This window comes from Scyliorhinus torazame, chromosome 3, assembly GCF_047496885.1.
Source record: "Scyliorhinus torazame isolate Kashiwa2021f chromosome 3, sScyTor2.1, whole genome shotgun sequence".
NCBI classification, from domain to species: domain Eukaryota; kingdom Metazoa; phylum Chordata; class Chondrichthyes; order Carcharhiniformes; family Scyliorhinidae; genus Scyliorhinus; species Scyliorhinus torazame.
This window is the reverse complement of record NC_092709.1, coordinates 147,790,524-147,814,942: the sequence shown is the minus strand read 5'-3', so window position 1 is coordinate 147,814,942 and position 24,419 is coordinate 147,790,524. Positions and strand designations below refer to the sequence as shown.

General features: G+C 46.6%; 1 protein-coding gene across 1 annotated transcript in view; it reads left to right on the top strand.

Annotated features, from left to right (window-relative positions):
* Window positions 1–24,419, top strand: part of LOC140408747 (cytokine-dependent hematopoietic cell linker-like) — a 314,639-nt gene that overhangs the window by 90,018 nt on the left and 200,202 nt on the right. The window contains exon 4 of the mRNA XM_072496381.1: window positions 17,383–17,454. Coding sequence (XP_072352482.1) covers window positions 17,383–17,454 — 72 coding nt within the window. The remainder of the gene's footprint in view (window positions 1–17,382; window positions 17,455–24,419) is intronic.

The following is a 24,419-nucleotide window of genomic DNA, read 5'->3' as shown; positions in this document are numbered from 1 at the left end:
GAGACATCATGTACCCTTGCACCTGGGAGGCAACATACCAATCGTGAGTCTCTCACGCTCCCACAAAATCTCCTATCTGTGCCCCTGACTACCGAGTCCCCAATTACTAATGCTCAGCTCCTCTCCCCCCTTCCCTTCTGAGCAACAGGGACAGACTCCGTGCCAGAGGCCCGTACCCCATGGCTTACCCCTGGTAAGTCCCCCCCCCCCACAAGTATCCAAAGCGGTATACTTGTTTCCCTCTTACAGTTACCCATCTATCTTGGTGTAACTAATTCCCTGAAGCTGCTATCTATGACCCCCTCTGCCTCCCGAATGATCCGAAGTTCTTCCAACTCCAGCTCCAGTTCCCTAACTCGGTCTTGGAGGAGCTGGAGATGGCAGCACTTCCTGCAGGTAAAATCAGCAGGGACACTAACGGCATCCCTCACCTCAAACATCCTGCAGGAGGAACATTGCACTCCCTTCCCTGCCATCCCTCTAACTTTCAACCAAGATCTGGCTAACAACTAAATTTTTTAAAAAATGTATCACTTCGTCATAAAGAAAGGTGACGCGTCAAGGCCGTTAAATCTCATGAGAGGCTTCTCATGAGATTTGGGCCGCTCGGAAAGCCTTGCAAAACCTAACAAGATCTTGTGAGACATCGCAATCTGGATCCTGCCCTCTCTGGGCAGGGTTGAGAGATCAGGCTGGCTGTGATGAACGGTTACTGCCTTATCAACATGTAAGGTGATGTCCACTTTAAGACCGGGCTTGGAACCCTGGGGACTCCGCCTCTGGCTCCGCCCATCTGGGAGCCACACATAAAGGCCTGCCTCATGGTCTGTGTTACAATCAGCTCTCGTCTCCAGCTGTAGTATAGTTATTAATCTAATAAAGCCTTCTTTACAGTTTAATCTCTAAGCATCATTATTGAGGGTACCTCACTGGCATTTAAAAATGGAGGTAAGTGCGGCTTTGGTGAGGAAAAGTTCTGTTTGATACCGGGGTCGCTCTCAGCGCAGCCAACGTCGAGAAACACCCCGCTAATTGCGGCCAAAATGGGGCTGTGCTTTGTTCCCCATTAAATCGCACTCAAATTGTTTTTCATTGGTTATGGTGTAGTTCTGATGAAGAGTACAGAGTTACATAACAGGCCGCAGACTGAAAGTGAAAGTGCACTGCAAGTGGAAGGGTCAAAATGAGAGGTAACACTGGGATTGGATTCTCCGCTGCCTGCTGTCGGTAGCCGTACCCAATGCAGCAAAGAATCAAGCGCCCTGGAAAAGTCAGGATCAGCGACATGGCGGATCAGAATTTGCATCTGTGCACCAGCAGGAGGTTGCTAATGGATGCAAATGGGTCCCTTTAGTTTGGGGGTCCCTGTGGGGCTCCCTCTGGTTAGGGGGTTCCTGTGGGTGGTCCCTTTAGTTAGGGGGTCCCTGTGGGGGCTCCCTCTGTTTAGGGGGTCCTTGTGGGTGATCCCTTTAGTTAGGGGGTCCCTGTGGGGGCTCCCTCTGGTTAGGGGGTCCCTGTGGGTGGTCCTTTTAGTTAGAGGGTCCCTGGGGGGAGTGGGTTTTCCCGAGTTAGGGAGTCCCTGGGGGGTCCCCTATTTTAGGGAGTTTCTGGGGGGCAGTGGGGAGGTCTGGAAGAAGAGGGGTGGACAGGTCATGCATTGTGGGAGGGGAAGGATGGCCCATGGATGGACTTTGGGGGCAACTCCTTTAAGGGCAACCCCCTTGGCCCATCGCAAGGACTACCACGTCAGGTACACATTTGGTGATACCTGTTGTAATCGGCGCTGATTCCTGGCCTAGAGGACTAGAGAATCACGAGGGCCCGTAGAAGCTGGTGCCGTGCCCGCTAATGGGTCATTAGGATCCATTTGGATCCATTTGCACCCTCCCATTGCCGTGCGGGCACAAACCCCATTGCTGCAGCCAGCAGGAGGCCGGAGCACCATGATCATTTCCCTGATGCCTGGTTTTCCACCCCATCGGGGACCCTGCTACCGCCGGTGGGCAGCGGAGAATCCCGCCCATAGTCTCCCAAATGGAAAATCTCGCCCACTACTTCTTTTTTGTTTAAAATTTCTGATTTAGTGTTGTTGGAAATATATCTTAATTATAATTTCTACTGAATTTTAGTAATAATGCTGCAAATAAAATGTTGCACAAAAATTGAGATGTTTTCTTTTCAGTTTCGCTGATAGTTTTATGCCACGAACGTTAACAGAATTGATCAGTTTTTCCAGTAGATCAAACAAGTTGTATTGACTGATGTTTGCACTTTCAAAAATAAAGCAAGGTGTTCGCCTTTGATTGGACTTCCTTTATGACGAAGTGATAAATTTGTTCTGTGGAGTTGTTGTGGTCAGAGTTACTTTGTGAGCAGAGGCTGTTCAAAAGCAGGAGGCCATTCTGGCACTAACAGGAAATGACCAATGTACGCTGGAACACAGGGTGGAGCGAGTCTCATTCTACCAGTATATACGTGAATGATGTCTCCCCAATAAAACAGATCTGTAACATGATCTGTTTATTGAGGCAAAAGTGAGAAAGGGATAATCTCAAGAGGCTGTCCCAGGTAAGTTGACAGTGAATGCTCTCCATGGATTTTGCTATTACTTTCCAGAATTTTCAATGATGTACACAGATAGTGTATTTTCAAGTAAAACGTACATTGAAATATCTAATTTGTTAGCATTACTGTGTCTCTAGGTAATGCAATGTCTGGTGTGTCAGAAACAGTGTTTTGTTGCTCAGTGGAAGTTATTTTGTGTTTACTTTCCTGGTCATGTAATTGAACGCTCCCCTCTAGACTATGTTTTAGTCTACTTCTCGATGTAACGTTTAGTGGATCTACTGAAGGGAATCTTATTGTACAACAGTTCAGGATGGAGGTACAAACAGCTTTGAGCTTGAGAGCAATTGGTCCCGGGTTCTTGCAAGGTCTTTCCAATCACTTGACATACCTTTGGTGGAAGATTGGTGGAACTCCTGGAGAAAGCGTCTAAGTGGCTATTTCCAGGCACTCAAATCAATTTTGCCAATCTCCTGCTAGGGCACAGCTGTCCCTGACAGCAAAGTATTGTGCACAAACCAGTCCATCAGTTATGTTATATAATAATAATATAATAATCTTCATTATTGTCAGAAGTAGGCTTACATTAACACTGCAATGAAGTTCCTGTGAAAATCCCCCAGTCGCCACACTCCGGCGCCTGTTTGGGCACACAGAGGGAGAACCTAGAACGTCCAATTCACCTAACAAGCATGTCTTTCGAGACTTGTGGGAGGAAGCCGGAGCACCTGGAGGAAACCATGCAGACAAGGAGAGAACGTGCAGACTCCACACAGACAGTGGCCCAAGCTGGGAATCGAACCTGGGACCCTGGAGCTATGAAGCAACAATGCTAACGACTGTGCTACCGTGCCGCCCATATGCAGCATACGTGAAGGTAAAATGTGTAATTATGTACACTCAAGCAGTGAAACACACTTGCAAGATGTGTTGGCCAGAGAATTGGGCTAAAATGTTGGATTTCTTTCCTCCAACTGTGGTGATATACATCACTGTAAGTACACAAAGGGCTAATGTACATGCACTACACCTAGCTAGACACTAGAGGGAACAACCAGAGACATGACACACAGGCAGTCAACCTAGGTTAACAATAGGTTAGTAAGATAGGACATGACCAATGGGCAGTCACGATACACACAGAGGTGACACTACCACAGGAGGGCATTACACCAACCCATATATAAAAGGACACATCACACATGCTCAGTCTCGTTCCAGTGGACACTCTGAGTGAGTACAGACACAGGGTTGATTGAACATCACTCCCACCACGTGGATTGTAGCAGACTGGTTAGTCAGTCTGAGTACCTATAGAAGGAGTAACAGTAGCGTCGAATCCAAATAGGAGAATTGTTAATAGTTTAATAAACGTGTTAAAGCTATCTCCAAGTCTGAACCTTCCTTTGTCAGTGCGCATCAAGGAAGCAGCTTATGCTACGACAAGAGCATAACAAAACACGGTTCCAGGAGTGATTTGTTAAATCCATATAGTTTCAACTCAGCGAACAGTGACAACCAGCAACAACAGCCACCAACCTGTTGCTGCTGGCAGAAGGTTGAACCAGAGGATGAAGATTGAAGATAATAGGCAAAAAAAAACAGGGAGGTGAAGTGAACAGTATTTACTGCAAAAAGTTATCACATTTGGGATACATTGCCTAAACATAGAGTAGAAATAGATTCAATTATAACTTTTTAAAATAGAATCCACTATCGGGGTAAAAAGGAAAACTTTGCAGGTCTGTGGGAGTAGACGATGGAACTGAGCCGATAGCTCTTTCAGAGAGCAGGCAGAGGAATGATAGACCAAATAGTTTCCTCTGTATTGCTTATGTTTATAGAAGAAATCACAGCCAAATTTATTTACAGGCAGTTGTGGATTAAATTCGAGGAATTTTAATGGGGCGAGATTTTCTGGTTCTCCCGGAGCAGGTTTAATGCGGGTGGGGGGGAACATGGGACTATGTGGCGGGAGCCCACAAATGACGGTGGGAGCTTCCAAACATCATGGCGGCTCACCATTCCCGCCAGAGGCCGGCGTGAAATCATGTTGCATCCCGTTAATGGGATGCACATGCAAACCTAACGGGAATTCTCCCGCCCCTCTCAATCGTTTGCACCGCCCACAGGATTTCACTGCAGTGCAGGACATGTCTGGACCAATGTGGTGTGGGCATGTCGGGACTTACCTGAAGAAGGCCTGCAGCAGCCTGCAGAGATCGGGATTGAGACCTGCAGAGGCGGTGGACCTCGGAACGCAGCAATGGGTGGACAGAGCATCAACCATGTTTATCTTCTCTCTACAGGAGATTCCAGGAGGTGGATCTTCAATCTGTAGGTGGACAGCTATGGGAGGTTCTGTTGCAAAGCAATGGTCTGTGCTTCCTATACATGTATGATTCTGAGGAACATAGACTCAGCCTTGGATATCCATCTGAAGATAGTTGGTGGGGGGAGGCGGTGGGAGGGTTGGCCTGCACGTGTTTAAGGACACCGGACCTCACTAAAGTATAAGTGCATTATATTTACAAGGGTGACACAACATTAACCTTCATAGTAAGAAGTCTTACAACACCAGGTTAAAGTCCAACAGGTTTGTTTCAAACACTAGCTTTCGGAGCACTGCTCCTTCCTCAGTTGGAGCAAGTTTGGGCTCCTTCCTGAGGAAGGAGCAGTGCTCCGAAAGCTAGTGATTCAAAACAAACCTGTTGGACTTTAACCTGGTGTTGTAAGACTTCTTACTGTGAATGTTACTGTTATGTCACCCTTGTAAATATAATGCACTTATACTTTAATGAGGTCCGGTGTCCTTAAACTCATGCAGGCCAACCCTCCCGCCGCCTCCCCCCATCCCCCCACCAACCATCTTCAGATGGATATCCAAGGCTGAGTCTATGTTCCTCAGAATCATACATGTATAGGAAGCACAGACCATTGCTGTGCAACAGAACCTCCCATAGCTGTCCACCTACAGATTGAAGAGTCAGGGTTCCACAGTGACATCTCGACCTGCAGACTAGATGATATGCAGTGGGACTACATTGAGTAACTCCTATATGTTGGCTGCATGTTGATGCCCTTGCCACTGAGGCCCATGTCCCCTCTACCATTTAATGAGGTGAGTGTGAACAGTTGCGGGCTCACTTACCCAGGTGGCAGCATTCATGCGTTTGCAGCACCAGGGCAGTGAGGCCCTTGTGGAGGCCCTGGGCACTGACCTCCCTGGATATTTCCACCCCTGCAGTGTTGGTGGGAGGACTTCGCCTTCTCCTTCCATCCTCCGGGTAGAGGATGCCCCTCCTGGGCTATACTGCATTGAGCAGCACATCGAGGGGAGTGTCACTGAATCTTGGGGGCCAGAACTCCATGTGGGCGGTGGGCCATCTCCAACAGCGGGTGGCTCGATGGCCTTTTAAATATTGTGCTCAGATATGGCAGTGGGCGCAGGTCATTCAGCTGGCCCCGCCGCTAAAATCGTTGGTAAACCCCTGATTGCACAATTAATTTGGTTGGCATCAGCGATTCAGTGTGAATTACCACCAACATACATGGTGAGAAACCAGGGAGCTGCCCTCATCACGGGGCTGAGGACATTTAGTTAGATGATCCATTAAGCTATTTTAAATATGCGTTCGCGGGATTCTCCCGGCGTCCGGCACTTAAGGGCCACACCTGCGAGACCTCTCCAGTGCACCGTTTAGCACAAACGTGGACCAGCTGTAATGACACCTGGGGAGTATCCCAGGGTATTAGACCACCCCCGGGTGGTCGGGGACAGGGCAGGGTGTCATCCAGCACACCCTCTGGCACCAGGAAACCTTGGCACTGCCAGCGTGACACCCTGGCACTGCTATTCTGGCACTGTCAGGGTGCCCAAGGGCCACTGCCAGGCTGGCAGGGGCACTGACAGAGTGTCCGGATGCCAGGTTGGCACTGCGAGGGATCAGGCCTGGGGGGGGAAGAAGCCTTAACAGGTGGAGGGGGGATGAATGGGTATTCCCAGGGCCTCCTTCTGGTTGTGGGGGGGGGTGGGGGGGGGTCGAAAACGGGGGTGACCTCAAAACCTGGGGGTGCGGGGAGATCTGGGCTGCCAGACAGAATGGTGTCCCGATCTGCGAGGAGCCTTTCCTCCTGGGTTCGCTGGCAGGAAATTACTCTAAGGGCGCTATTTAACGGAAACATTTCTAAGTGTCATTTTGGGCACAATTGACGGGGAGTCTCTCGACGGCCATGGTGGGTGGGATCGCAGCCCGTATTTAATGGCACATAGTACCAGCTATGAGGCCCCACAAGCTCATCGCCATTGCTGGTAGTCGCACTGTCTGAGTAGTCAGACTCTCGCCTCAGCAACTTGCCGCTAGCAATGGGAACCCCTTCAAAGAGCTCCCTCACCAATCACTCCCAGTCAACACACAAGGATGGCAGTGTGCACACCTGCACCTCGCTTTGGTGACACTGATCTGACCAGGCTTCTGAATGCCATCGATGAGAGATGGGGCATCCTGTTCCCCTGAGGGGGTTGGAGAGTCAGCAGCAGGGCCAACAATACCACCTGGGGGGCAATGGTAGCGGCTGTCAGTACAGGCATCATGACCAGGGGGACCGCCAGAGAATGTTGGAGGAAGACCAACGGCCACCACCTAGCTGCAAGGGTAAGTTCCACCCCTTTCCTGGAATCAGTTCCTCCTGCCACCCCTCAAATTCCCAACTGCCACCCCCACCTACAAATCACTGGCTGACACCTTGCACCCTCCTCACATCCAATCTTCGTGCTTGTTCCTCAGCACCCCCTGGCAACCAACAGCACAATCCTATGATGTCCAGTTGTGGTGCTCATGCATGTCACCTGCTATAAACTACCCCGATCCATCAAATGTGTGACTCGCAATGGTCTCTCTTTGTACCCGCAGGAGAAGATAGCCCATAATAAGTGGGAAAGGGCCAAAACAGGGGTGGGGGGTTCCAGAGATTTGAGTCCTCACCCCCAATGAGGAACGGGCCCTGGAGACCACGGGGTTGACCGAGGTGTGAGCAGTCACTGGCAGTGAGATTGGCCTTCACCACAGAGGTGAGGATCCACAGCCCCTTCACCCAGATGACCTGTCTCAAGTGAGTGGTTCATGTCACTAGTACTCATCTCTGGTTTCCTCCTCGGCCTGATGGGCAGCCGGGTCTTTGGGGTATGCGGCGGCCCCCTGCATATGGGGTGCTGCCTCCATCCTGCATCCTGTTATGGGTCTCCACAATATTTACAGGTGGCTTCAAGGCTTCACAGATGAAAATTCTTTCAACCCCCCTGGCCCAGGGGCCATCTCCGACCTGGAATACGTCACCCCCCCCCCCCTCCCGACCAAGCCCAACCCCCCCTGATAGGTCCCCCCCCCCCACCCCCCCCACCCCCCACCCCCCCCCCACCCCCCCACCCCCCCCCACCCCCCCACCCCCCCCCCCACCACCCCCCACCAACCCCCACCCCCCCCACCCCCACCCGAGTACTGAGTCAGCAGCTCCAGTACCCTTGAGCCCCATAGCCGAAAATGAAAATGGCTACTCACCTCTTCAGTTCCCCTCAGCAGCCTTCATCCAGCTTCACGTTTTTAAAAAGGAATACTAAACGACGCCTCCATGATTTCTCACTGGAGAGCCGGTTAATTCCCAGGCGGACGTTACATTCGACTCCAATCTTGTTAATGAGATGGAACTTAATGCAAATTGGTGTTAATGATATGCTTGTCATATTTGGGACAGATCCACAACTCGCCATCGGGAGTGGGCCAGTTAGATGGCAAACTGATTTGCGTCCAGCACAATTCTCAATTTTGGTCTTTCCCACTATTTAACCTGCGCAGCCAGATTCACCCCGGGTGCAACCCTGTGGTTAAATTGTGCTCTAAGTGCGGCCTCAGCAAAGAGGAACTCCCCGCGGCCAAAAGATTCGGCAAAGTGCCATTGAATAGCGGGGTCTTTCTCGATACTGCAACCGCCGAAAAACACCCCGCTAAACATGTCCAAAACCGGACAGGGGTTTCTTTTCCGGTTAAATCGCACCAGTTAACTGTTTCATTCTCCACACTTGCTGTCTAACCTGCTGATTTTTTCCAGGACTTTCTCTATATGTTACTACCTAAAGTGCATGAGATTGGGGTAGTGCATTGAGATAGATAGAAAACTAGTTGGCAGACCGGAAACAAAGAGTAGGAATAAACAGGTCTTTTTTCAAATTGTCAGGCAGTGACTGGTGTTGTACCACAAGGATCAATGCCAGGAACTCAGTTATTCACAATCGATATTAATGATTTAGACGCGGGAACAAAATGTGGTATTTCCCCACTTGTAATCTCCAAATAAGTATAGCCCAACCAGCTCAAACTTTCCTCATAACATAGAACATAAAACAAACAGTGCAGAAGGAGGCCATTCGGCCCATCGCGTCTGCACCGACCCACTTAAGCCCTCACTTCCACCCTATCCCCGTAACCCAATAACCCCTCCGAACCTTTTTCGTCACTAAGGGCAATTTATCATGGCCAATCCACCTAACCTGCATGTCTTTGGACTGTGGGAGGAAACCGGAGTACCCGGAGGAAACCCACGCACACACGGGGAGAACGTGCAGACTCCGCACAGACAGTGACCCAGCGGGGAATTGAACCTGGGACCCTGGCGCTGTGAAACCACAGTGCTATCCACTTGTGCTACCGTGCTGCCCTAACAAAATCTCTTAGAATCATACAGTGCAGAAGGAGGTCATTCAGCCCATTGAATCTGACCCTCGGAAAGAGCACCCCACCTCGGCCAACCCTGCCCTATCGCCGTAACCCCGCCCAGCCATTTAGACACGAAGGGGTAATTTAGTGTAGCCATTCCACCTAACCCGCATATCTTTGGACTGTGGGGGTAAATCAGAGCACCCGGAGGAAACCCACGCAGACACAGGGAGAACGTGCAAACTCCACACAGACAGTCACCCAACGCCTGAATTGAACCCGGATCCCTGAATCTGTGAGGCAGCAGTGCTAACCACTGTGCCACCACACCACACTACATAATCCAGAATTTTACTAATTTCGGAATAGTCTATCGTACAAGGGCAACATTGATTACACACCACCTCAAAAACATCTAGCCCCATGATAGGGAAGAAAACTTATTTTTAATTTGTTCATGATGTCACTGGCTGGGCAGGTATTTATTGCCCATCCCTAATTTCCCTTCAACTGAATAACTTGCCTGGCCAGTGAAGAGTTACATGTCGGCCAGACCAGCTAAGCACTTCAGACATTAGTGAACTGGATGGGTTTTTACCACAATCAATAATGGTTTATTCAAATTCTAATTTCACCATCTTCCTTGGTGAGATTCAAACACAGGACCCCAAATCATTGTCTTGAGCCTTTGGATTACTGGTCCAGTGACAACAGCACTGCCCCATCACCTCATGCTCTTCACTTATTCTCTTTCTGTCAAATATGCAAACTCTGTAACCCCGAGATGCCCAAGAGTTTCTTCAGGATCATCACCAGTCTCTCATACTGAAAGGCAACAGCCTTCCACCAACCATTCTGTAGCCTTTGGGGTAGCAAACAGGCAAAGACACCTGGAGGTCAGACACTATGAGAATGAACAAGGGTAATTAGTTGACTTTTGGATGGAATATTGAATTGATGGTCTGATGTTTGGAATGGTTGTTTTATGGTGACTTTTATTTCATAATTGTAGCCAAGAAATGCTGTGATGGTCACTGACAGAGAGAAGGTGTGCGACTTTTGTAGAATGGGGATTTGAGGTTGTTCTAGTTGGAACCATAGTCAGCTGAAGTGATCATAGACAGTCGGTGGAAAGAGTATGTGACAGTTACCTATTCCTTTCCTCCCACTCCTCCTCTTCCTCTCCTTCCTCTTCAGCTGCTCAATATATCCCTGCTGGCAAGGTCTGTGTCCCCCTAATGGTGAGACCATGCAGGATACAGCAATCTATGATGAATTGGAGCACATGACCAGATGAGTACAAAAGGTCCTCCCCAGAGCACCTCAGGCAGTGGAATCATTTTGCAAGCAGCCCCATGATTTGTACTGTTAGATATTGTGTGGCAGCACTGCTGTCTTTATGAGCCATGCTCACCATGTATGGCTGGATTATACATCGGACACGGATAGGCCTTGTCAGTCTGAAACCACCCTCTAGTTTAATGTGGTAGATAAAATAATGAGGAAGCAGTGGACTGGTGCAGAATAAAAGCATCATGACTGCTGCTAGGATGCTCGGCATTCACTTGTATGATGTATGGTAAGCATGATTGCACACCAAATGCACATTGAGGGAGTGGAACTCTTTGCAGTGTCAGTATATCTCTGCATTTAAAATCAATGCCAAAGACACATTGCACCATGGGGAAGTCCATTATCTGGCAAAACCTTGTGTATGTTCAGCCTGCTTCTCTCTGGTCAGGGGAAGGCAATGACCTCCATCTACTGGCACAAGGAGCATTAGTCATCTCCCTTGTGCATTAACGCTTGGCACACTGGGAGTTGCTCCAGGTGCTGCCTGCTTCCGCCTGGAAGGAACCTACTGCAAAGAATTTTAGCGAGATGGTCACACCCACTACCACTTTGATTTAAGAATTGTAGCCAAGAGCACGTTGTGATGGTCAGTGACAGAGGGCAGGCATGTGACTGCTGTAGAATGTAAGGTAGAACGTAAAGGGAGTTAAGGTTGTGCTCACTGGAACTACAGACAGATGAAGTGATCCCTCAGATGCCAGGTGCAAAGGGGGTGTTTTGCTTGCCATCTTCCTTACTCCTGCCCCTCCTCTTCCTACCCCTCCTGCCATCCTCATTTCTTTCCGCGGTTCAGATATAGGTTTGCTTGAAGAGCACCTCCTTCACAAACAAATTCGACGTGTACACTGCTTCAAGAGAAATGCTCCCTCAGTTGATAATGCTTCCTGCTGCGAGCCTTTCTCCTCCACCACCTCATTTATGTTCTGAAAGCAGCTCATCCTCTTGCATTACCTTTGCTCAATATCCGTTCTGCCTCAAGCCAAGGGTGACGGTAACTGCAGCACTAATGACTGAGTGCAACTGGTTGGACCAAAACCCTTGAAGTCAAAACCAAGGCCTTCTCTACAGCAACTTCTCCAATTTTAAACAACTCGAGAAACCACTGACATAATATGCACCCATGCACATCATGAGGTAAAAGCAGGCACTGACAGACACGCAGGTGAGCCAATCAACATACAGAACAGGACACAACCAATCACCAGACAGAACACCAGAGGGGGGCTTCCAACTATAAAACACACGAGGCATCAGCACTCTGCCTCTTTCAACTGGTGACAACTGTAGTGACAATCAGGGTGTACAAATCGTTCAACATCTTCTACAGGTGGATCAGAGCTAGCCTGGTCTAGATAGTTAATGTTAGTTTACTTAGAGTAGTAGAGAGTCAACCCACAGGCAGCTGTGTGCTTCGTTACTGAAGTTCAATAAATCTTACTGAACCAACGCCTACGTTTGGTGTATTCTTGATCATTTCACTGCATCGTGTTGCAGTCCGTGTTACCCCAGGGTGAATAACACGACAACCACCAAATTCTCGTGCAAAGTCAGGCAGAGCCAGTAGAAATTAATCAGCATCTAATTTCTGAGCAGTTGGTGTTCACTTTAAATATTGCTGGTTAAACAGTGGCTTTGTGTGTCAGCTGGAGCAGGAGACCAAAAATGGCAGTGTTGGTGTTAAATCAGCATTACACATTGACTGAAGTCATGATCTGCCTATCTTGGCACAATCTTCGAACACCTGCACTCCTGACCGCCCCAAAAATGGCATCTGATGTGACCGACTACAGAGGCGAAGCCATTTTGGGACGTATGGGTGTTACAGAGATCAATCTCGCAGCCATTATCTAGTCAGTATCTCATTGCTGTTGTTGCATCTTGCTGTATGCAAATTGCCTGTCGTGCTTGCTACATTGTAACAGTGATTACAGTTCAAAAATACTTGATTGACTGTAAAGTGCTTTGGGGTGTCTTGAGCTCATGAGATATCCTGCAAATCATTTCTTTTAACATTTTCATCTTTGGATGTGTGTCTGACAGTTCAACCTTGAGCTCTTATGATTTAATGTTCTTCAATGAATGCACAGACTGGCATTGTGTAGAGGTCACACTGTTGATTTGGTTGATACATTTACTACATAACGGGTGGGATTTAATGGAAAGTGTCATTTTGGGCGCGATTGGCAGGGTGCGTCAAGCCAGTTCATTGGCCACCAGAGAAGTCAGTCAAACTGAGTCATCACTGATCTCTTCTGCTTGAATTAAAGGCAAAGGCTGCATTAAAGTCATAGGTCTTTTAATCTTCCATGGATCAAAATGGTAATAGCAAAAAGTAAAAGAAAGGGAAAAATGAGGGAATAAACTGGGTTTAAACAGGAGGATCCTTACACCTTCATCTGGATGGCAGCATCTCCTATTATGCAGCACTCCTTCGGTGTCAGTCTAAAATATGTGCCCCAGTGCCTGCAGTGGAGATCGAATCCACAACCTTTTGATTGAGGCAAGAGCTCTATTACTGAACCACGCTGATGCTTCCAATAGATGTTCTCCGATAGAATTGCACTATTACGATTGACTCTGAAAAGGTGCACTGAACAAGTGTGTTTCTTTTGCACAAATTCAAGTTGTCCATTAATTAGGGAATCATCTTGCAAATGTTTTTCTTTCTCTTTCAACTATGAAACATAATTGATCACAATGAAGAAAGTTTGTTGCAAGGGAAAGTTTATACTCCAGCTTTCAGAGCAAATTAGATTGAACCACATATAAATTGTGACCCGTAGATCTGGAAGAAAATCGATGCACTGATCACAAGTGGCAGCGGTGATAAAAAGAGCTATTGGCAGTGAATTACAGTATTCATTGGGAACAATCAAGGGGTCAAAGTAACTGGTGAGGCTGGGGTTACTGCACTGGCTAGTAGAGGTGGGTAGTAATGACAGCTAAGTGACTGCGCTGCTGATGAAAATGTAACTGATCATTATCAACAAAAGCAAGAAAAGAGATCTTATCAAAAAGGAAATATGAAGCCTACTGGTTCAATAACCGCAATGGAACAAATAACCTTGAGCCATTTCTCAGCCCAGCACTATGCATAACAAAATACTCACAGCACATGATATATTTCCCAGCTATGTGAAAACGCGACTGCATTTTTGTTTATTTTAAATTGTGTAGGTACTCTGAATGAATTATAGGTGCCATTAGTAGCAAGCGTCATTCATAGAAATGTGATCAAATCATAGAATGGTCCAAGTTGTGTTCAGGCAGCATTGAAAGAGAAATCGTGAACAGATCCAGAATTTCAGACACCAATGAATGAGTTGGAAACAGAGCATGCCAAATACCAAAATAATCATTTGCACAACAAGAATCAAATGCAGTGATAAAAGCAAAATGTTGCAGATGCTGGAAATCTGAACTAAAAACTGAAAATGTTGGAAAAACTCAGCAACACTGGCAGCATCTGTGGAGAGAGAAACAGTGTTAATGTTTCCAGTCCGTATGACTCTTCTACAGGGCATCTAATGAGAATCTAATGCATGCAGGTATTGGTTATCATTAGTGAAACAGCTAGGCTTTAGGTGCAGCTAGTTCTGGAGCATAGGTCTTCAGTACTATTGCTGGAATATTGTCAGGGCCCATAGCCTTTGTGGTATCCAGTGCCTTCAGCTATTTCTTGATATCACTTAGAGTGAATCAAATTGGCTGAAGATTAGCAATTGTGATGATGGGGATCTTAGAAGAAGGCTGAGATGGATCATCCACTTGGCACTTCTGGCGGAAGATGATTCTCAATGCTTCAGTCTTGTATTTTGCATTGGTATGCTGGACTCCCCAGTCATTGTTTCTATTGTAAGAAGTCTTACAACATCAGGTTAAAGTCCAACAAGTTTGTTTCAAATCACTAGCTTTCGGAGCACTGCTCCTTCCTCAGGTGAAGGACCTTCACCTGAGGAAGGAGCAGTGCTCCGAAAGCTAGTGATTGAAAACAAACCTGTTGGAATTTAACCTGGTGTTGTAAGACTTCTTACTGTGCCCACCCCAATCCAACGCCAGCATCTTCACATCATTGTTTCTATTAACCATTACATGGGGATGATAACTGGAATACTGAGTTAATATTCTCCATGGGTAGTCTGTGGCTGCATGAAAATCGTAGGTTTAGATTTCTCCATTCACAAACTAAACTTCAAGGATTCAGAGCTAGAATCAAGAATCAACGTGCAGAGAAATAAATCAGCGACAATTATTCACCGATTGATGTATTTACCACGGATGTGCTGCAATAGTTATGATACATGTTACAGACCTGTGATCAGCTGATCAATTTGGATGTCACATCCTTTATTTATTTTAGCATCTATTTTGTTGATAAAGTACCAGCAGTTATTTAACAGCATGGCACTAGCTAGCCACAATGCTGATATTGATTCAGGTAGTACTAATTCTAATAATAGGTCATACTAAACCAATGAACATTTAATAGTTTTTTAAAATAAATTTAGAGTACCCAATTAATTTTTCCAATTAGCGTGGCCAATCCACCGAACCTGCACATCTTTGGGTTGTGGGGGCGAAACCCACGCAAACACGGGGAGAATGTGCAAACTCCACACGGACAGTGACCCAGAGCCGGGATCAAACCTGGGACCTTGGCACCGTGAGGCAGCAGTGCTAACCCACTGCGCCACCGTGCTGCCCCAACATTTAACAGTTCAATGTGCTTTAAGTGAATTTTGTTCTCAAGCAGTATTTAGCACAAGAGCAAATCCTGTATTCTGATATTCTGTTGTGTATTGAAAATTGTCCAGCTTGTGGTGTAAATAATCGGTTGTGGCGAGAAGTAGTATATTATTTTGGATTCTTGGATGTTGGGATCAAGAACTAGGTCATTCCTTGGCAGTTTGCATATGGCTTGTGCTTCTAACTGATATTTTATCATAATATGGGCCAGGACTCATCCATGTTCACCCCACCATCACTGCAGCGAGACTGGAGAATACCTGTCATGTTCGTAGCCATGGGGCGGGATTCTCCATCCCGCCGCACCCATATTCTGGTGCGGCACACTTGTGGGGTTGGAGGGCCTTCCAAAGGATTTTGGGGGACACCTCCGTTATGCTCTGACCTCCTTGACCACCTCGGGGTCCACCGCAGCAGGGCCACACTTGGACAAACTTGCACCAAAGCCCTGTTGGTGGATTTCCTGAAGTGGTGATCAGAGCATAACAGGAAGGAGGAGACATAGGGATGGATCCTCCATCCCGGCAGCCAGACAATGGGGTTTCCCATTGTGGCCATCACCACGCCGTCGGGAAACCTGTGGGTGTGAGTGGGTTGCCGGCAAAGCGGATGGCGAATCCTGCCCAAGGTTTTTGTTTCAGCTTTGGAAAAGTCTGGATTCAAAGAACTAAAAGAAAATGATTCTGGGTTTCCGACCAAGAAGAACATTGACTCTATCCCAGATCGGGGAGAGATAAAACCATAAGACATAGGAGCCAAATTAGGTCATTGGGCCCATCACGTCTGCTCCTCCATTTAATCATGGCTAATATGTTTCTCATCCCTATTCTCTTGCTTGCTCCCCATAACCCCTGATCCCCTTATTAGTAAAGAAACAAATGCCTTTCATAGCCTTAGGATTTAAAGGCACTTTACAGCCACTGAAGTACTTTTGAAGTGACAGCAGGAGGGAGCAGGATTTGGATTGTGGGGTTGGAGGGCCTTCCAAAGGATTTTGGGGGACACCTCCGTTATGCTCTGACCTCCTTGACCACCTCGGGGTCCACCGCAGCAGGGCCACACTTGGACAAACTTGCACCAAAGCCCTGTTGGTGGATTTCCTGAAGTGGTGATCAGAGCATAACAGGAAGGAGGAGACATAGGGCTGGATTCTCCGATTCTGCGGGTACTCGGCCCATTGGGGCGGAGCATCGGGGATGGACCTCAGGTGACATCCTGACGCCGTCCCGACGGCGTGTGGCGGAAAGTACGCCGAATTTGAGGGTGTTGAGCATCGGAAAAACGCTGTCGGCCCCGATTGTGGCGTAAAAAGGGATTCTCCGGCCGGTCGCCGAACACGATTTCGGCAATCGGAGAATCCCGCCCATAGTCTTCGAGCCCATTCACATTTATCTAAACGAGTTCTTTGTCTCGTCCTACCGGAGTGGGGCAGGTAGCGCGTTGAAACTGCCGGCTTGGGATCAGAGCATCGCAATGGGGTGCTAAGCCTTTTTTCACTGGACACCCCACTGTCCGTCCAATCGGGAATCCTGATCTGAGCAGTGCTGAATGGTAATCTCGGCCAACATCTTTGTGACTACAGCACTGAAGTACTGCACTGAAGAATTACACTTTACATTTTGTGTTCAAGCCTCTAGAGTGGGATTTGAATCTACTGGATGTCCTTTTGACTGAGTGGCAAGAGGCAAGACTGAACCACGGCTTGACACTTCAAATGATGTAATCATTTTAATCTTAAAGGTGGAAATGAGGCACTGAGTATGGGCCTCAAGACAGACTCCGGCAAATTTCTAACTCTAATATTTTGTTTACTTTTATTTGTGTTTTGAGAATTTATTTCCAAAAGAAAAAAGCAACAAAGGTTGATTTTCAACAGTGAAAGGTATTTTAAAAATGAGTATTTTTCTCTTTGGGATTTGTTATTTTATCTAAATTAAATTGAAATTAAGTTTTTCAGTTTAAAAAACATATGTGGTTCCTCAGAATGTTTTTTCTAATCCCCCAACAGGCAATTTAAAACAACATTCCAGGATAGATCTTTTGGAGGAGAAAGAATGAAACCAGCTCTGCCCATGAGCCGGTAAGGAACATCTCTTTTATGAAACCTTTATGGTGATATACAATTAATCCACATGAGGGTAACCTGCCTTCACTGTCCTGAAACAAAGGTATTGACCTACATAAAGCACAGATCAGAGATGAGGTAAATTAAAGATGGAAAAAACTAAAGTGTTTTAAGTCATTCCTGTCATCATATTATTCTCCTTTTCACGTGTAATGTTTCCAATGTCCTTTCTTGTCTCTCTGGTGGTCTGACCATTTTGCAATTTCAGATGAATTCAAGCTTCAGATTTATGTCATCCTTCAGTGCTCCAATACTTAATCTAAAATCTGCAGCCAGAACAGAGCGGAGTGCGATCATGTACAGCCACACAGTACTATGAGCAGACTAGAAATTGTGATATATCTATTCCCTATCTCCCTGCGTCCCTCCCCTACCAATTCTTGAACTGAACCAAAACCACCTGATGTATTCTCTCTCTGATTAGAAAACAGACTGCAAGACATTCTTCCCTCCAGAATAGGAAGAATTGGGACAGAAATATTAAAACAAACTATGAATCTACTATTGGATATCAAATCCATTTTAAAGGAAAAACTCCATGAAACTTTTGTTTTCGCAACATCTTTGCGAACATGTGCCCACAAGTCTAATTAGGCCGAGTGCAAGATGGAAATCATTGCCCAAGATGTGTAAGATTTCAATCTGAAACTATCCCCCACCAAGCAGATTAAGGAACATATTTGTTTTGTTTTTAGGGACCAGCAAAACACACAATTCCATAATAATAATCGCTCATTGTTACAAGTAGGCTTCAATGAAGTTACTGTGAAAAGCCCCTAGTCGCCACATTCCGGGACCTGTTAGGGGAGGCCAGTACGGGAATTGAACCCGAGCTGCTGGCCTTGTTCTGCATTTCAACCCAGGATGTTTAGCCCACTGTGCTAAACCAGCCCCCAAAATGATCCACACTGAAGCCAAATTCAGATTCTTTTTTAAGAAGTAACAAATTTCTAATCCCATTCTGACTGCCTTAAATGCATAGATTGGCCTTGTTGCACCTCACTCTCACATTACAGCTATCTGCCTGGACTTTTAAGGGTTGAACTTTCAGTTATTCACCTAATTGACTGTGAGCATTCAGCAGGAGGTCTGCTGAAACCCCGGAGTATTAGTATTAATACCAAAATTATAGCAGTTGGAATAAGGTCCATTGAAATGAAAGGCACTATTGATATCTCTTTCTTGAGCAGGTCTTTAGATAATTGCTACCTTCAAGCTTTTCCCCAGAGCAATGTGAATAGAAATGTTCCCTTTATCATTTGGACTTCAGTGTACTTTCAAAGATTGCAACATAATAGACAGAGACTTCCAGGAAGCATATCATAAACTTTTACATGAAAGAGTACTGGTTATGGATGGTTCCGAATAAGACATGGGAATGGATAAGAAATTGGCTGCAACTTGGAAATCAATCATTACATATTTGCATCATGTCAGGGTTGGGGAAGTGCCATTTTGGGAGATTGAAGTTGGGTCTCTTACAACTTTTGATTTACATTTTTTCATTCATTCATGGGATGTGGGCTTCATTAGCTAGGCCAGCATTTATTGCCTATTTGCCCTTGAGAAGGTGGTGGTGAGCTGCCTTCTTGAATGGCTGCAATCCCTGTGGTGTAGGTACATCCAGGATGCTGTTTGGGAGGGAATTCCATGGCTTTGACCCAGTGGCAGTGAGGAAACAATGATATTCTGGAAGTCAGAATGGTGAGTAACCTGAAGGGGAACCTCCAGATGGTGGGGTTCCCAGGTATCTGCTGCTCTTGTCCTTCTAGATAGTAGTGGTCGTGGGTTTGGAAGGTGTTGCCTAAGGAACCTTGGTGAGTTCCTGCAGTGCATCTTGTAGATGGCACACAAGGCTGCCATTGTTCATCAGTGTGGAGCGAGTGAATGTTTGTGAATGGGGGTTCCAATCAAACAGGCTACTTTGTCTTAGCTGGTGTCAAGCTTCTTGAGTGTTATCCCGGTCACGGCATGCGGAGTGGTCTGACTGCAGAACAAAAATCTGACCAATCTCGTGTCCATTGACCCCGAAGTCTGCTTTTTCAGCCCTCATTTGAACATCTGTACAGTCCTTTCCAACAGGCTGTTGGAAGTCAGGTGATACGGGGCCATGGGGATGTGCCATAACCATTTATCTTCAGGGATACCGCACTGCTAGACTACCCTTTCTATACCTGCATCAAGGTCCCTGGAAGAACACTATTCACAACACCCTATGCTGCTCTTGTTTGGCCCTTGTTCGGCATTGTGATCTTATGTGTTCTAGTGTGTTGTTTATTTTAAGTACATCTCACAGTGGTTATACTTTATTTTTAAATTGCATTCTTCCTTAGTTCGCGTTTTAACTGTTTGAATTTGCTGAATCTTCCTGTTGACCTGATTGCAGTTGTGATCTCAGTTCTTGAACATCAGTTTGTAACCAATCATAAAATCCACTCAGTAGATATGACATAGAATTTACAGTGCTGAAGGAGGCCATTCGGCCCATCGGGTTTGCACCTGTCCTTGGAAAGAGCACCCTACCCAAGCCCACACCTCCACCCTACCCCGTAACCCAGTAACCCCACTTAACCTTTTTGGACACTAAGGGCAATTTAACATGGCCAATCGACCTAATCCGCACATCTTTGGACTGTGGGAGGAAACCAGAGAACCCAGAGGAAACCCACGCGCACACAGGGAGAATGTGCAGACTCCGCACAGACAGTGACCCAAGCCAAGAATTGAACCTGGGACCCTGGAGCTGTGAAGCAACTGTGCTAACCAATATGCTATTGTGCTTCCCTCACTATGCTACCGTGCTGCCCTCATGTCACTTATTTGCAAGATTTAGATCACTCCTATTTGCTGTTTGCAGTAGGAGCAGAAATGCAAGAATGAAGGATGTGATTATGATTTTCATCTCATTGAGTTTCTTAGTTACTCAAGAAAACTTCCCACAACACAAAGCTTAAAATATTGTGCCAGACTGGTTCAAATGATAAGCATAATTAAAAAGCATGTTGTTAGCTTTCCCACATTTCAATGTCATAAAGTTTAGCAACCAGAAATAGCAAATGAAATTCACCAGCTATCTGACTTCTATTTATAGAAACATAGAAACATGAATAGGCCATTCGGCCCTTCGAGCCTGCTCTATCATTCATTATGATCATGGCTGATCATCCAACTCAGAAACCTGTTCCCACTTTCCCCCCATATCCTTTGATCTCTTTAGTCCCCAAATCTATAACTAGCTCCTTCTTGAAACCAGACAATATATTGCCCTCAACTCCATTCTGTGGTAGCGAATTCCACAGACTCACCAATCTTTGGGTCAAGACATTTCTCCTCATCTCAGCCCTAAATGGTTTACCCATATCCTCACTGTGACCCCCTAGTTCTGGACGCTCCCGCCATCGGGGACATCCTGTCTAGTCCTGTTAGAATTTTATTGGTTTCTATAAGATCCCCCTCATTCCTCTAAACTCTAGCGAATGTAATCGCAACTGACTCAATCTCTGATCCTAGTCAGTCCCGACATCCCATAAATCAGCCACTGCACTCCCTCGATAGCAAGAACATCATTCCTCAGATAAGGAGACCAAAACTGCATACAGTATTCCAGATATGGTCTCACCAAGGCCCTGTACAATTGCAGCAAGATATCCTGCTCCTGTACTCAAATCCTCTTGCTATGAAGGACAATAAACCATTTACCTTCTTTACCGCCTGCTGCACCTGAATGCTTACTATCAGCAACTGGTATACAAGGACATCCAGGTCTCGTTGCACATTCCCCTCTCTCAATCTATAGCCATTCAGATAATAATCTGCCTTCCTTTTATTGGTACCAAACTGGAGAATTTCACATTCATCCACATTTCTACTGCATCTGCCCAAATCCCACTGAAGCATCTCTGCATCCTCCTCACAGATCTCCCTCCCACCCAGCTTTGTGTCATCTACAAATTTGGAGATATTACATTCTAAATCATTCATACACATTGTGAATAGTCCTAGCACTGATCCCTGTGGTACCATACTAGTCACGCCTGCCATTTGGAAAAAGACCCATTTATTCTTATTCTTTGTTTCCTGTCTGCAAACCTGTATCCATCTCAATGCACTCTCCCCAGTGCCATGCATTTTAATTTTACACACATAATCTCTTATGTGGGACTTTGTCAAAGACCTTCTGAAAGTCCAAATAAACCAGATTCACTGATTCCCCCCATTCAACTCCACCAGTTACAACCTCAAAGAATTCCAGTAGATTTGCCAAACATGATTTTCCTTTCGTAAATCAATGCTGATTCTATCCGATCCTGCCATTGTTTTCTAAGTTCTTTGCTATTAAATCTTTTATAATGGTCTCTAGCATTTTCCCCACTGCCAACATCAGGCTGACTGGTCTATAATTCTCTGTTTTCTCTGCACCACACATTTTATATATTGGAATTACATTAGGAATCTGTAGGAACTGTTCCAGAACTATAGAATCTTAGAAGGTGAACACCATTATATTCATTATTTCTAGGGCCATTTCCTCAAGTACTCTGGGATGTAGAATATCAGGCCCTGGTGATTTATTAGCCTTCATTCCCATCAATTTCCCCAACACCATTTTGCTACGAATATTGATTTCCTTCAGGTCCTCCCTCTCACTAAACCCTGGGCGGGATTCTCCCGCAATCGGCGGGCTGGCCGGACGCTGGCGCCAAGAACGGCGCGAACCACTCCAGTATCGGGCCACCCGGAAGTTGCGGAATCCTCCGCACTTCCGGGGGCTAGGCCAGCGGCAGAGGGGTTGGCGCCACGCCAACCGGTGGAGAAGGGCTGCCGTGGTCCTGCGCATGCGCAGATCCGCCTCCGTATTTGCCGCATTGCGCAGAACCGCCGTGTTCTTACGCATGCGCAGGAAGTTTCTTCTCCGCACCGACCATGGCGGAGCCCTACAGAGGCCGGTGCAGAGGGAAAGAGTGCCCCCACGGCACAGGCTCGCCCGCAGATCGGTGGGCCCCGATTGCCACCGTGGGCCCCCGGGCCTCCCCCCCCCCCCCCCCCCCCCCCCCCCGGGAGCCGGATCCTCTCGCGCCTCCCCAAGGATTCTGGTAGATAGTCTACCAGCCAGGTCCCACCGTGATGGACCATGTCCATTTCACGCTAGCAGGACTGACCGGAAACGGGCGGCCGCTCGGCCCATCGGGGCCCGTAGAATTGCCGGGGGGGGGGTGGTGTTACAGCCAACGGCCCCCGACCGGCGCGGTGTGAATCACGCTCCTGCCCAAAAACCGGCGCCAGAGAATTTTGCAGCCGCCGTCGGAGCGACGTGGCGGGATTCTCGCTGCCCCCCAGCGATTCTCCGACCCGGCCCCGGGGGGGGGGCGGGTGTCGGAGAATCCTGCCCCCTGTGTTCCCAACATTTCTGGTACATTATTTGCGTCCTCCTGTGTGAAGGTAGAACCAAAGTTTGTATGTGGTTGGTTAGCCATTTCTTCATTCCCCATTATGAACTCCCGTATCTGACTGTAAGGGACCTACATTTGTATTCATCAATCTTTTTTTCTTCACATACCTATAGAATCATTTACAGTCAGTTTTTATGTCCCCTGCAAGCTTAATCTCATATGTTATTTTCCCCTTCCTAATAAATCCCTTGTCCTTCTTTGCTGAAATCTAAACTGTTCCCAATCCTCAGGCCAATTGGTATGCCTTGTCCTTGGATCTAATGCAACCTCTAATTCCCCTTGTAAACCATGGTTTGCCCACCTGACTCATTTTATTTTTGCACCAGACAGTGATTAACAACTGTTGCAGTTCACCCATGAGCTCTTTGAATGTTTGCCATTGCCTATCCACAGTCATCCTTTTAAGTAATGTTTCCCAATCTATTATAGCCAACATGCACTTCATACCATCATAGTTTCCTTTCTTTAGATTCAGGACTGTAGTTTCAGAATCAATTGCGCCACTCTCCATCTTGATGGAGAATTCTATCATATTATGATCGCTCATCCTCAAGGGGCCTTTCACAACTAGATTATGAATTATTCCTTTCTTATTACATAATACCCAGTCTAGGATGGCCTGTTCTCTAGTTGGTTCATCAATGTATTGGTCTGGATATCTATTCTGTATACACTCCAGGAATCCCTCCTCTATGGTTTTGTTACTAATTTGATTTCCAATCTATATTCAGATTAAAGTTGTCCGTAATTACAGTGATGCAATCCCACTGCCTTTTCCTTTTTTTCTGTCCTTCCTAAATACTGAATATCCCTGGATGTACAATTCCCATCTCTGGGAAAATGAGACTCCAGGATGTTATATTGCCTCCCTGGTGCTAGGGTTAAGTATGTCTCAGAGCATCTACAAGACATTCTAGAGGGAGAGGGTAAACAGACAGTGGTCATGGTACACATTGAGACAAACCACATAGGTGAAAAAAGGGATGAGGTCTCAAAAACAGAATATAAGGAGTCAGGAAGTAAGTTGAAAAATAGGATCCCAAAGGTGGTATTCTGAGGATTACGACCAGTGCCGTGTGCTAATCAAAGCAGAAATATCAGGATATATCAGATAAATTCATGGCTGAAGAGATGATGTGATGGGGAGGGTTTCAGATTCCTGGGACATTGGAACTGGTTCTGGAGGAGGTGGAACCAGTATAAACTGAATGGGTTACAGCTGGGCAGGTCTAGAATTGATGTCCTGGGGGAGTAATTGCCAGAGTTGTTGGAGATGATTTAAATTAAAATGTCAGGGGGATTGGAACCTATGCAAGGAGTTAGAGGAAGGTGAAACACAGACAAGAACAAAAGACATGCCGCCATGTCTTCAAAATCCCAAATATATCATACCCATGTACATCTATTTGCACGATTAATTCATCCACTTTATTGTGAACGCCTCTGTGCAATAAGGCACAAAGCCTTAAG